This window comes from Lemur catta, chromosome 10 (assembly GCF_020740605.2).
Source record: "Lemur catta isolate mLemCat1 chromosome 10, mLemCat1.pri, whole genome shotgun sequence".
NCBI lineage: Eukaryota > Metazoa > Chordata > Mammalia > Primates > Lemuridae > Lemur > Lemur catta.
In genome coordinates this window covers 27641228-27653959 of record NC_059137.1, presented here as the reverse complement: position 1 = coordinate 27653959, position 12732 = coordinate 27641228, and the positions used below count along the sequence as shown (strand labels likewise).

The following is a 12732-nucleotide window of genomic DNA, read 5'->3' as shown; positions in this document are numbered from 1 at the left end:
TGACCTCTGATGCTGGATGTCCCAGGGCTGATTCCTTGGACCTCTTCTTCTCTTTTCTATTTACACTCACTCCCTACATCATTTCCTCCAGGCCTATGGCTTCAGATGCTATCTGTGTGCTGATAGCTCCTCCAGTCCACCCCTTGTCTCTGAATTCCAGGCTCATCGTATCCACCTGCATTCTCAGCATCTTCACCTGAATGTCTGTGAGAAATCTCACACCTCACATGTCCAAAACCAAGCTTTTGATCTTTTCCCAGAAACTATCTTAGATCATGGCAAGTAAACTTTCCATTTGCTCAAGCCACAAACCTCAGAGTCACTCTTTATGCCTTTTTTCTTCTCACATCTCATTATATATCTGTCATCAAATCCCAAATTTCCAGAATTTGATCACTTCACATCCCTACAGCCACCATCCTGGCTCAAGTCAGTCAGTCATCTGGATTTTGGGGAAGGGCGGTTAACTGATCTGCCCTTGCCTTCCTGGCCCCATCCCAGTCTACTTTCAACACAGCAGCCAGAGTAGTCTAAAACATAAGCCAGATCATATCACTCCTTTGCTCAACCCTCCCCGTACCTTCCTACCTCATTCAGGGTAATTATCCAAGCCCTCACCTGTGACCTACAAGTCATTACACGATCTGTCCTGTTATCTTTCACCACATTTACTCTTCTCCCTCAGCTCCATACCTGTCCTAAGAGTCTTTTCTTTGAACCTGCTAAACATGTTCTTAACCTATGGGTCTATTTCCCCTGCTCTGAATGCTCTTCCCTAGATATGCATCTGCCCGGATCATTTCCATACCTCCTTGAGGTCTTTACCCCCATGAGGCTTTCTCTGACAGCCCTATTTAAAATTGCAAGCCTCTCTCATGGTGGTCCCTATCTGCTATGGACTGAATGTTTTTGTTCCCTCAAAATGCATTTGTTGAAGCCTTAATCTCCAGTGTGATGGTATTTGGAGGTGGGCCCTTTGGGAGGTGATTAGGTTTAGATGAGGTCATGGCCATGAAGTCCTCATGATAGAATTGGTGACCTGATTGGGATGCAGAGTCCTGAGTGCTCTTCTCTCTCTCTCTCTCTCTCTCTCTCTCTCTCTCTCTCTCTCTTCTCCCTCCTCCCCTTTTTCTGCACCACATAAGGAAACCAAAAAGAGAGCCCTCACTAGAACCTAGTCATGCTAGCACCCTGATCTCAGACTTTTCAGCCTCTAGAACTGCAGGAGAAATAAATGCCTGTTGTTCAAGCCACCCAGTCTATGGTGTTCTTGTTATAGCAGCCTGAACTAAGATACCATCCCTCTCCCCTGCCTTAATTTTCTTTATGTCACTTATCACTATAATGAATGTTTTACTTACATATGGTTTGTTATTGTATGTGTTCTCCAACTAGAAACTAAATTCCATGACAACAATGATTTTTGTTTTAATTATTGGAGTATCACCAGTGCCTGGCACATGGTAAGCCCTCACTAAGTATTTATTGATTGAATTAACATATGAGAAGTCTGAGTTTTTAAAAAGAGCCCATCATTCCTCCACACCTCATATTGAGCCACCATTAGCAGTAGATTCATGATTACCAGTGGAGGTGCTACACTACCCCATTTGGAAAATATCCATGGAAGACACGGTGAATGACTCAGTACAAGTTCTGGCTGTGGGTGCCATCAGGAATAACGCTTTTGCCTGTTGGTTATAAGTTACTATCACAGACTATGAAGGTATTTGAATTTTATCTCCAGGAAGAGATAACAGATATGCACCCTATCATGTCTGATTCCACTCCTGCCACGAAACTCCCAAAGGACAAGCAAATGCCACTTGCAGACATGAGCTCTGGGCTTCATTCTCAGTGCCAACTCTTGACCTACTGAGCAAACTCTTGAAAGCTGACTGATGTGGCAACTGAATTTGGGGTACTTTCAGTTAGCAAAGGGGTGTGAACCTGTAGCATGGTGGAAGAATTGTTACATACTCTTTCATAGCTTTTTTTACATAGAATGCCCTCTCTCTAAGCATCTTTAAAGAAATGCATTCCCCTGGAAGGAGAAAATGGGTTGTTTTCTTTAGTGATAGCTAGTTGAGGGAAATGGAAAATTTTGTATCATAGGCTTATGCTTTGAAAGGGCAAGGCAGTGGTGGTCTTGAACCAGCCAGAATATTCTAAGGCTCCTGACAGAAGAGATGCCCACAGAATTAAAGACAAAACAAAAATAATCAGAGAGGAAAGGTGAGATCATGCCCATGTGCAGCCTATACTACTAACAGACAAGAATACAAGTAATAGTTTTGTAATCTAGCTATTGTCCTGTTTTCTGCTTCCCTTCATAGCAAAACTCCCATGTAGATTTGTGTATATGTGCCGTCTCCTTTTCCTTACCTCATTCTTCCCTGAATCCATCCCAGTTAGGTCTGCAGCCTCGTCAGTCTGCTACAATGACTGTTATGAAGGTCACTGAGGACCTCTGTCTTGCCAGATTCAATGGCCATTCTTGCCTTTGCCTTACTCATCCTCTCAGCACTGTTGGACCTCATTGACTACTTCTGTCTTCCTGAAACTCTTAATCCTCTGAGCTTCAATGTATAGCATCATACTCTTCAGATTTTCCTCTTCCTCAACTGGCCAGCCTTCTGTTTTTCTTGTTGGCTTCTCTTCTAAATGTCGTAGGATCTCAGGCTCAAGAATGTTCTCTATCTTCACTCTCTCTCAGTAAGCTTAATCGGTCCCATGGCTTAAATACCATATGCATGTATACCAATGATTTACACATTTTACCTTTCCTATCATTGCTTCTGATCTCCAGAGTGAAATACCAACTGCATTTATAACATGACCATCTACTTAGTTCAAGTCACAAACTAGAAGTCACCTTGATCGCTCTTTTCCCCTCTTCTACATGCAGCCTGCAGCAAGTCCTGCCGGCTCTATCTCCAGAGTAGACACTGAATGCTACTATTCCTATCTGTTGCTACCACCCTAGTCCAAACTGCCATCAGCTCTTACTTAGCCTCCCTGCTGTCCTTTCTTCCCAGTAGCAAGCATGAGCATTCTCTCTGAAGCACATTAGGTCACACCACTACCCTGTTTACAAACTCTCCAATGGTTTTTCATTGCACTAACAATGAAATGCCAATACCACAAGGCTGGCAAGAACCTGGGGGATTTGGTCCCTGCCATCTCTCTAATTCTAACCCCTACCATGCTTCCCCCTTCCCACTGTGCTCCAGGGACACTGTGCAGACATTCCTTTTTACCCCTCAACTTGACAAGCTTTTTCCTCCTTGGGGCCTTTGCAGTAGGTGCTCTTTCTCCCGGGAATATTCTTCCCACCCACCTTTGAATGCTGTTCCTGCTCATTTTATTTGGGTCTGAGCATAACTATCACTCGTCAACTCCTCAGACAGGGCATCTCTGACTCCTCTCCAAGTTATCCCATTGCCATGTTTTGTTTTCTTCTTAGCACTTACTGCTGTCTTAATGTATTAGGTTGCTTTGTCCATACATCCACATATCCGTTGTCTTTCTCCGCTGAAATATAAATCCATTAGAGCAGGAATTCTGTTTTCTTGAACATTGTATCCCCAGAACCTAGAAAAGTGGCATATAATAAAGTTCAAAAAATGTTTGTTAATGTAAGGTATGATGCCAGTGTGATTTTAACTGATACCTAACTTCAAAAAAAAGAACCCTCTGCCACTTAACTATCCCTGTACTTTGGACACATTCCTCATCCCCTGAGCTACAATTTCCTCATAGGTGAAATGGTACAGTTTTCCTTCTAGGGCAGGTATTGAGGATTAAACAGTAAACACTTAAAAATGGTAGCTAATTTTCTCTTATACTTTTTCATGCTTAATGTATACTTTAGCATTACAAAGGGTCCAGAGTTTTTTGAATATGGAAAAGTTCATATGAGCTTTTCTCTAGTAGAAGAATGTTTTGGTTAAGACTCAGGCGTAACATACTTTCATCTAAATTACCTGCTTTTTCACTTTTCAGTAAAGTTTTTTCTTCTTCCTTAATTGTCATTTTTCACAAAGAAACATAGTTTTCCATCATTTAAGTCACTATAATGTGAACTTCAAGCTAGGAGGATGAAGTTGTGATGCTGATGCCGAGTGGGCGTCTTGGCTCATTCGAAGCTGGGATCCTCTGCACCGAGTCCAGATCCGCCCCACACGAAAAGGACTGCTCACTCCACATCGTCACGGCCATTGCCAAGAGGTCACACAGAGAGCCAGACTCTTGTACGGCCTAAAAAAGACTGACGGGTTCTTCAAGTACCCAGAGAAGCAGACATCTTTTTTGAGACTTTGACTTTTAATGAGCAATGAAAAATACATCCATATTGTCTCATCATAGCACTACTACTTGAATGTTGTCTGCACAGCACTCATTACAGGACAAAGGGAGGGCATCTCTGATATTAGTCTCAGTATCATTTCTCTGCCCACATTTTCTACTTTTCCTACATGTTCACCCTTGCCCCTACCCGCAGCACCCGGCCAGTATACTTGCCACACTGCGTCCTTATATTTTGGGTTGAATAAACAAAAGAGCAGCAAAGGCTGCCTTTGTAGCCTCCCCCATATCAAGTGAACTTTTTATTAAATAAGCTTAGTTAGGTACATAGTATTGTCAGAGATCTCTGTGCAGCTTCAAAATCATTAAGCAGAATAAGTTTATCTAAAAACCTCTTACACTTAATACCAGTTAGTGTCAAAACTGCCATGAAAGTATAAAACACTTTTTTTTTCAAGTAATCTCCTCTGTTCTCTTTTATGATTAACAGGACATTTGAGTCTTTTCTAAAATTTTTACTTTTGATCCAAATGGCTTCCCCTCTAGAAACATTTCTTACTTTTGTAATGGCTTATATAACACTTTAACAGTAGGTGGTGCCACGAATGCACGGAAGTAAATTGGTATAGACCAGGCCAAGAGAACTGTCACAGCTTTATTTTGTGACTCAATACAACATAGAAATATGCCTTTTTAATACTTCATATAAACTTATTGACAATACAAATTTTTTTTCTTTTTTCCTTTTAATGAAAATGATTTAACTTAGAAATCTATTGTGAAACTTTTGTCTGTTTTTGCAATTCTCAGATATTCCAGTGCAAAAATAGATCCCATTACAGACAGCGTAAAGTGCTTGGAATGAAGGGCCAATGATAAAGAAAAAGCACAAAAACAGCTTCATCCTAGGGTACAAGGAGGGATAATAGCATAGCTAATCCTATGGAAATATAAACATTCTATAAAAAGGGATGCAACAATTTTGGAAAGAATTAGAGCAATATTACTATGGTATTACATTATTACTAGTAAATAGTAACAAGAGAGTACAAATTAATATCTCAATATCAAAGTGGTTCGGTATGACACATGGCTCTTTGGAAAAAAATTTACCTGATATATACAACCATAAACAAAAAACATAGAGAAATCCCTTTAGTCAATGATTACTATACAGTGAATGAATGATGTACAACATTTAATAGTCACAAAACATATGCTTTCAGTACAGATAATGAAATACAGTAGTTTGAGGTTTGGTTGTTTTTAACAATGAATTGTGCTGGGTATTTATGTCTAGAGAGCTTGTTAATTTCATTGTATTTTTTTCATATTCACAGTTGTTAATAAGTTTTCCAGGGTGTCCAAAAGCAGAAATCTTTGGACACTTCTATTGAGAATTTCTGAAACTCACATAGTTACATTTCCACAGGGAATATACAGAAATTTTACTTGATTGAGCATACAGTTGGTAAAAATTTCCACCATAATTAGGTTTACATAGGAAAGTTTAAAAGATTACTATTTGGATAGTCTAAAAAGGTAGCACAATAATAATGAAGTTGATGTATAACTGTAGATTATTTCTAGCTTCAGAAGAGATTCTTTTAAATCTATAGTGAAATGTGTTTTTTTTTTTCAAAATAGTTCACAGTGCCTTTTGATTTTTTTAAAATATGGCCTTGAAGTCAGAATAATTAAAGGAAGGAGTTGCTTATGGATTTAATATAATGAAGAATTAGAACACGATTACAGTGAAATGGGAAAACCAACAAAAGTTTGATTTTGAAAAATATTAGACAAGGATAAAGTATTCTATGAATTGTATATCTTTGAAGACAACATAAAATATAGTGATTTCATTTCACTACTCATTATAAATATGCCTTCATTACTTATCATTTTAGAAAATAATACTGACATTAATCTCTAAAACAGTCATTTTCTTTTCAAGCAATAAGTTAATATAACATTCTGTAAATTTAGAACATAAATATAAATTTGAAATAGATCTGAAGTCTTATACCTTTAGAATTAATATTTAAATTTTGGGAAAAGTTAAAAGAATTAGTAATAATATTGAAAGATCACTTGAACTTGGCCACACAGTAGTTCTTCTCATATTTTTGTTCAATCACAAGACTGATGACATTATATATCAGTAAAATAATATTTTTTAAAAATGTTTATTGACAAAAAAAATATGACTGTGTTAGAAAGCCTGAAAAAATACTCCATGTGGAAACCTTTTGTTGTTTTTATTTTTTTCATAAGTTAGTAATTGAAAAGATGAAAAATTTGAGATTGTCAGAGATTTAATGGGGTGTCTAACATCTGCAAAGCCAGTTATTTGAATGTATGAAATGCCATAAAACACAAGTTGTGTTGTTCAGCAAGTTTCCAAGCTAGCTGTTTTCTCTGTGAAAGAATTCATTGTTCAGCCTTGTGATCCTTATACTTTCTTGGCTTTTTGCATTGTTGCTATTGAAAAAAAAAGCCACCCAATATTCTTTCAGTGGGCGCCCATGACTAACAACAACAAAAAAAACCTCACAATATTTGTAGAACCAGTTAGCCGAATAATGTGGCACAGGAAATCTACTGAGACTTAATTTCTAACTCCCCCATACATACATACATATATACTCTTTCACCTACAGCATACACTCAAAAAATACTTGATTGATGAACTGAGATTAAGAGTATCCTAAATGATCTTAAAGAAACTCAAATATAATGTCATGAGATTTTGACCATCCCATTGTTTTCTAGGCACTAGTCAGTTGATCAATCTACGGTCTTATACAAGAAAATAAAGCTAGTGAGGCAGTATAGCCAAATTCTATACCACAGGGTTCTAAAAAGAGGCCATTGTAATGATTTAGAAGTCACTGATAAAAGTCCAAATAACATTAAAAGTACAAAGATTTTTGTCAAAATACAACTTCATCCTTTCATTTTCTAGATTAATTCAAAAAGCCAGAAATAGTACTACACTTGTGTCAGATAACAAAGATCTCGAGATGCAGTGTACCGTGTTAGGACAAATGGACATAGGCTTCCCCAGGATTGAATGTGCCGTCCCTTTAATCCCATGCCCTGGCCTCAGCAGCATGCAGCCCCAGCAGTCTGGCTGCTGCTTCTTGGCTTCTTACCAGGGTCTAAGTATATTTAAAGAGTCTTCAGAAAAATGACCCTGTAGACCTATAGCTCCAAGCACGGGACAACATGACAGAGGAACCAAGTTTCCTGTTTCTAGAGACACCCATATTTTCCATGTTACCACCACCAGAGCAGCTCAAAGAAGGGATCAAAACAGGACTAGCCACACATGGCACCATTTTGTCACCTGATATTAATGACATCGACAGACTCTGAGAAGAGCAGCCTTCACAAAAGTGTGCATGACACACCATGGTGTTCAGACTCTCTGAGCAACTTGGCACTGGTAATTCTGGCACACTCATTGCCAGCAATGGATGTGTCACCAGGAAACCAATCCTCTAGCATGGCATGGCTTAATAACTGAGGATGTGCATGCCTTTTGATTTTGATAAATAATCACTGGCCATGATTACATGATGAATTATTGTTGCAACCCCAGTGAGAATACACAGGAACAAAAAAAGTACGATTTCAAACCCATATGTCCACTGGGTTCCATACTAGAGTTTCACATAGGTATAAGGTAATAAACTAAATTCAAGTCTTTTTCACTCGAGAGCCATATAAGACACAGGCTACAAAGGCACTGCCTCTGTAATGGAATTTTGTTTTCATTGCATTGAATTGCATTGCATTGAATAGTATCAGTACAGTATCCAGTTTACTTCTTCCCACAAGAACTTTCTGGCTCTTTCCTCTGGAACACTTCATTGGTGCAAAGGAAGGTCTAGTTCCTCCTTACTTTCAGCCACCCTGTATGAACAGGATTCTTCATACATAACTTTCTTTCACTTTCTCATCCTGCAGAAAAGATGTGAGAACTGCAACATCCACTACTGTCTGGTTTTTGTGTAATGACAGGTCCTTTAAGTGGTCGTCATCACTTTGGTCCTTGGCAAAGTTCACAAATACCTGTTAAAAGACAGATGGACCTTTATGAATAACACTTGACTTGCTCTTTTATTATTCTAGTGTCATTTTTCCTTATGTTGAAATTAGGTCAGAGAGGAGAATACAGAACTACATCAAGTGTTTTAACTAGAAAACTGTGTGTGAGTGAGGGAGGAATACTTGAAAAATGCAAAAATCATTTAAAACATGACTTTTCGTATTGCCCCGCACATCACCGATTGCTCAGTCATCTATTTGCTCTGGCACGTATAGGGTTGATTAAAGGAAAGAGGTAAGAAAACATTTACTGAATACCTATTAAGTGCCAAGATCTGTTCGGTAGTTTTTGTTTTCTGATTTAAATGGGATAAGGCACCTGGCAAAATGCCTGGCCCATGACAGGTCCTCAGTAAGGGTAGTTATTATGATTATTATTACTACAAATTCTCACAATAACCCAACAAAGTAGATAGCATCATCTCCCTTTTCAAGTTCAGAGAGCTTTGGTAAAAAGCACAGTTAGTATTATTAATAGTATATCAGGAGTTCAAGCATAGATAGTCTCAACTGCTCTTAGGCCCATGGCAGGGGTGGGTAGGTGGAAATCCTCACGCTGACAAGTAAATCTATTCTTGACACTCAAAGCTTACTTGGTCAAGTGTTGTCTGAGAAACAGAGTAGTCTTCTATGTGGAGTCGCTTTTTGCTCTGGGAGAGGATGCTGAATATCCTGGCCAGAGAAGATAATGAAGAGGGAAGCTGGTACTGCAGCATGTTCCGGTGTTTCTCTTTGAGCACACTTCCTGGAAAGGCAAGTCCAAAGAACTCCTGGACAGGCTTCAGGTCAGGGTTGGACCCTGCTATTCGTACAACTATTGTATAACCATCTCCAAACCTGAAAGCAGGAAAAAAACAGCCAAATGGAAGATCCCCAGGAAACTTCTCAAAAGAATATTTAACCCTGAGAGCCCAACTTACGCCATGAAAAAGGGAGGTCCCTGACAGACCCAGAAATAAGTTTCTGAGAGCAGGAATCAGTTATTTACTGAAAACCTATTCTATGTGAAGTGCCACACCATATTCCAGAATACATGATCTTTAATCTTCACTTGGACCCATGAAGTCTGACAGATGTCACAGAGAAACTGGGGCCCAGGGAATTAGTCCCCTGCACATGGCTCAAAGCTCGTAAGTGGTAGGGCCAGGATATGAACTCATTTGTGTTTGACTCAAAAGCTTGTGTTCTTACCCATACTGGCACATATACATTTTTTTCATTTCATCTATATAACAAAGCCGGGAGGTAGAGATTCCAGGACACTGACTCTAAGAAAGGTTAAGTAACTTTCCCAGGAGTCACACAACCAGTAAATGGTAAAGACAGAATTTGAATGCAGCTCTGTTTGACTTCCAAGCCCTCATTCTTTCCACTATACCATTTTGCTCAGTTTTATTTCCCTTTATTTTAGAGCCAGCATTTATATACTCACAAAAGAATAAATATTAAGTTTTCTCACTAGGCACTATCCCAAAAAAAATTCTCTGTTACCTATTTTTCAGATGTTGGACGCTGCCAAGACACCTGAACCTTCCATTGACCATAATTGCCATCCTAGTGCAAAGAGCTTCACATTCTTCCATACTGTGGGAAAACAGAACAAGGTTTTAGTTTTAGAGAGATGCTCCTATAACCATTAGCACACTACCATGACATTTCAGGGAAACAGATTCCCAGCTTCCTAGGGAATCATGTCCTGTTACAAATACATGTAGATATACGGGTGATGCTGTTCACTGCAGTTATGTTTACAATTGTGAACAATTTGGATGCAATTCAAATGTCTACAAAAAGGAGAATAGTTAAATAAATTAGGGTATATTCTAATGGAATACTATCCAACTATAAGAAATGATAACATAAAAATGTACTGATTTGGAATAATGTTCACAATACATTGTTAAGTGAAAAAGTACAGTATATATACTATGCCTGCATTTTTGTTTGTAAAAGTACATACATATATATATATAGATTTGCATAGGAAAACTCTGCAAACATACATAGCCTAATGATAATAATAGTTGTCTTCAAGAGGTAATAGTTGTTTTAATCTTTGCTTTTATATATTATCTAATTTTTACAAATGATCATGCATACTACTTGGCAAACTTAAAAATCCATGGTGTAGAAGCCAGGCCAAGACTCTACTACAGACCTATGAGATGTAAGCACCACTGATCTCCCCTCCTTGACAATACTTAGAGCACAATTCCACAAGAATCGCCGGGCTTTGGGATCCATGCCTGTGGTAGGTTCATCCTGTAATTAAAATAAAATAAAATCTTATTATCTGCTGAGGGGAAAAAAAAGACATATTTGTTTTTAAATGCAGAAGCACCTTAGTAATAGCCTAAATTTTAACTCACCATTCTAATTATTTCGTGATAGACCAAAAAACCAGAATAAGTTTCAAGCTCATTTGTAACAAGATCACTTTTATAAATGTCTCATCAAAGCAGGAAACTCAAATATTCTGAGCACTTTCTTATAAAAGTACAAATTTCTCCAAATAAACAGGAAAGGGAAAAAACCATAGTTTCAATCACCTTTTCATGCCTGATAAGTATATGCTAAATTTTGAAATTTCTGTTGAAGTCAGTATACGGTTTGGGTAAAATTCCTTTTCTTTTTTATTCTAGCTCACTCCAGCCTACCACCCTGTTATATTTATTGTACTTGCTAGTCTTACGGAAACAATTCCAGATCCATATGGTCCAGATAACATTAAAACCTCAATCCAAGGCTTCTTCCTGTAATAATGCCAATGTTCTTCTCCGCTACAGAGGAAAATGGGTCAAGAGCTACTGTGCAGTCTGACCTTTTTTTCATCTATTTGTGTGTAAGAAACTATGATCTAGCTGCTACTTTGGGGATTTTGAAGCTGTGTCTATACTTTCTGCCTTCAGGGGATGAACTCATAGATAGTCAGAAAGAATGTTCCAGAGAAAGACCAAATCACACACCCAGCCTCCATCACACTTTTGTTGGGGTTGTCTAAGCCAGAGAAACAGGTGCCTGAGGTATCTCTATCTGGGCACCTGAGAGCGTGGCAGAGCCCCATCAGTGTCACCGAGGGAGAAAAGCCTCCCTCTGCTCCTCCACGGTTGCTCTGCTGTGCCTGGCGGGGGACAAGCCAGTCGTCACGCAACAGCCCTGGAGACACAGTACTTTCCAGCACTCGTGTTTGCCCTTCAGGCCAGAGCAATGGTTTTGCATCCACTCACCAGAAACACCACAGGGGGCCCGCCAATCAGAGCCATGGCTGTCGACAGCTTGCGCTTATTGCCTCCACTGTAGTTTCCGGCGTATTTTTCTCCATACTTCACGAGGCCCAGTTTGCGAATTGCCCACTCACCCACCTAGAATGATAAAAAACACCTTGACTTTTGTCCGGCTTGGTAATTTTAGCACACTTCCTTACACTTTCTTTCCGAACTTCTATAATCATGACCTGGCAACTGGCGAGGGCGTCAAAAGCAGGGAGAAGGGCCTCCTCATGTGGCAGGAGCAGCACCCGTCTCTGCCCCCCAGCACATGCCTGCCCAGCCCTGCCCCCCGGTTCCTCCCCCACTGTGGGCTCCCACCCTGAAAGCAGGTGCAAGGACCCAGCACTTCATACTGCTGCACTGGTGAGGAAAAACAGCCTGAAGTCCATGACATGTGTGGAAAAGCCATAAACTATGTACTGTCAGGGTGCCAACGGGGGCAGGCTAGCTTTCTGGTGCCCACGCGTGGTACCTTGCCAACTTCTTTCTCTGGGACTCCTCTCAAAAGGGCAAAGAACTCCACGTGCTCTCTCCCAGTCAGCAGCTCTGTGATGGCATCAAACTGAGGGCAATAGCCCATGTTCTGATGGACTTCATGGATGTTTGATAAGATACTGCAAAGGACAATGAGACTAGTCAGATTTTAAGCATTTAGAGATATTGTGGTCAGACAGTCTGGCCTACTGTGCCTATAAAGCATACTTGAGCATAACACAGATACCCGTGTACCTGCTGCCACTTGAGGGAACAGCCGTTCTGCCCCCAGGCTGCCAGCTCTTCCTGGCAGTCAGGGGTCCTGCCTGCCCAGGCCTTGCGCCTGGCTCTGCCAACACTTCGGTCTGCAGGCTCAGTCCTATTTCCGAATTCCTGTGTCCATGCCAATTGCAGCACATTCTTTACCAGCCACCTGAGTCATACTGTCCTGGAGCTTTAATGCTAAATCTCCATCCTAGACTTGACCCCGTGACACAGTCATAAGTATCAAGTGCCTTGTTGCTCCAAAGTCTCCTTCATGGCCATTTGGGTCCAGAGAAGGCCCAGA

General features: G+C 39.9%; 1 protein-coding gene across 1 annotated transcript in view; it reads right to left on the bottom strand.

The window, feature by feature from the left end:
• Positions 1 to 4943: 4943 nt before the first annotated feature.
• Positions 4944 to 12732, bottom strand: part of ABCA1 (ATP binding cassette subfamily A member 1) — a 128867-nt gene continuing 121078 nt past the window's right edge. The window contains exons 45-50 of the mRNA XM_045563837.1: positions 12163 to 12304; positions 11649 to 11783; positions 10580 to 10683; positions 9913 to 10005; positions 9015 to 9258; positions 4944 to 8385 (exon numbers count right to left, since the gene is read on the bottom strand). Coding sequence (XP_045419793.1) covers positions 8245 to 8385; positions 9015 to 9258; positions 9913 to 10005; positions 10580 to 10683; positions 11649 to 11783; positions 12163 to 12304 — 859 coding nt within the window. The 3' untranslated portion in view covers positions 4944 to 8244. The remainder of the gene's footprint in view (positions 8386 to 9014; positions 9259 to 9912; positions 10006 to 10579; positions 10684 to 11648; positions 11784 to 12162; positions 12305 to 12732) is intronic.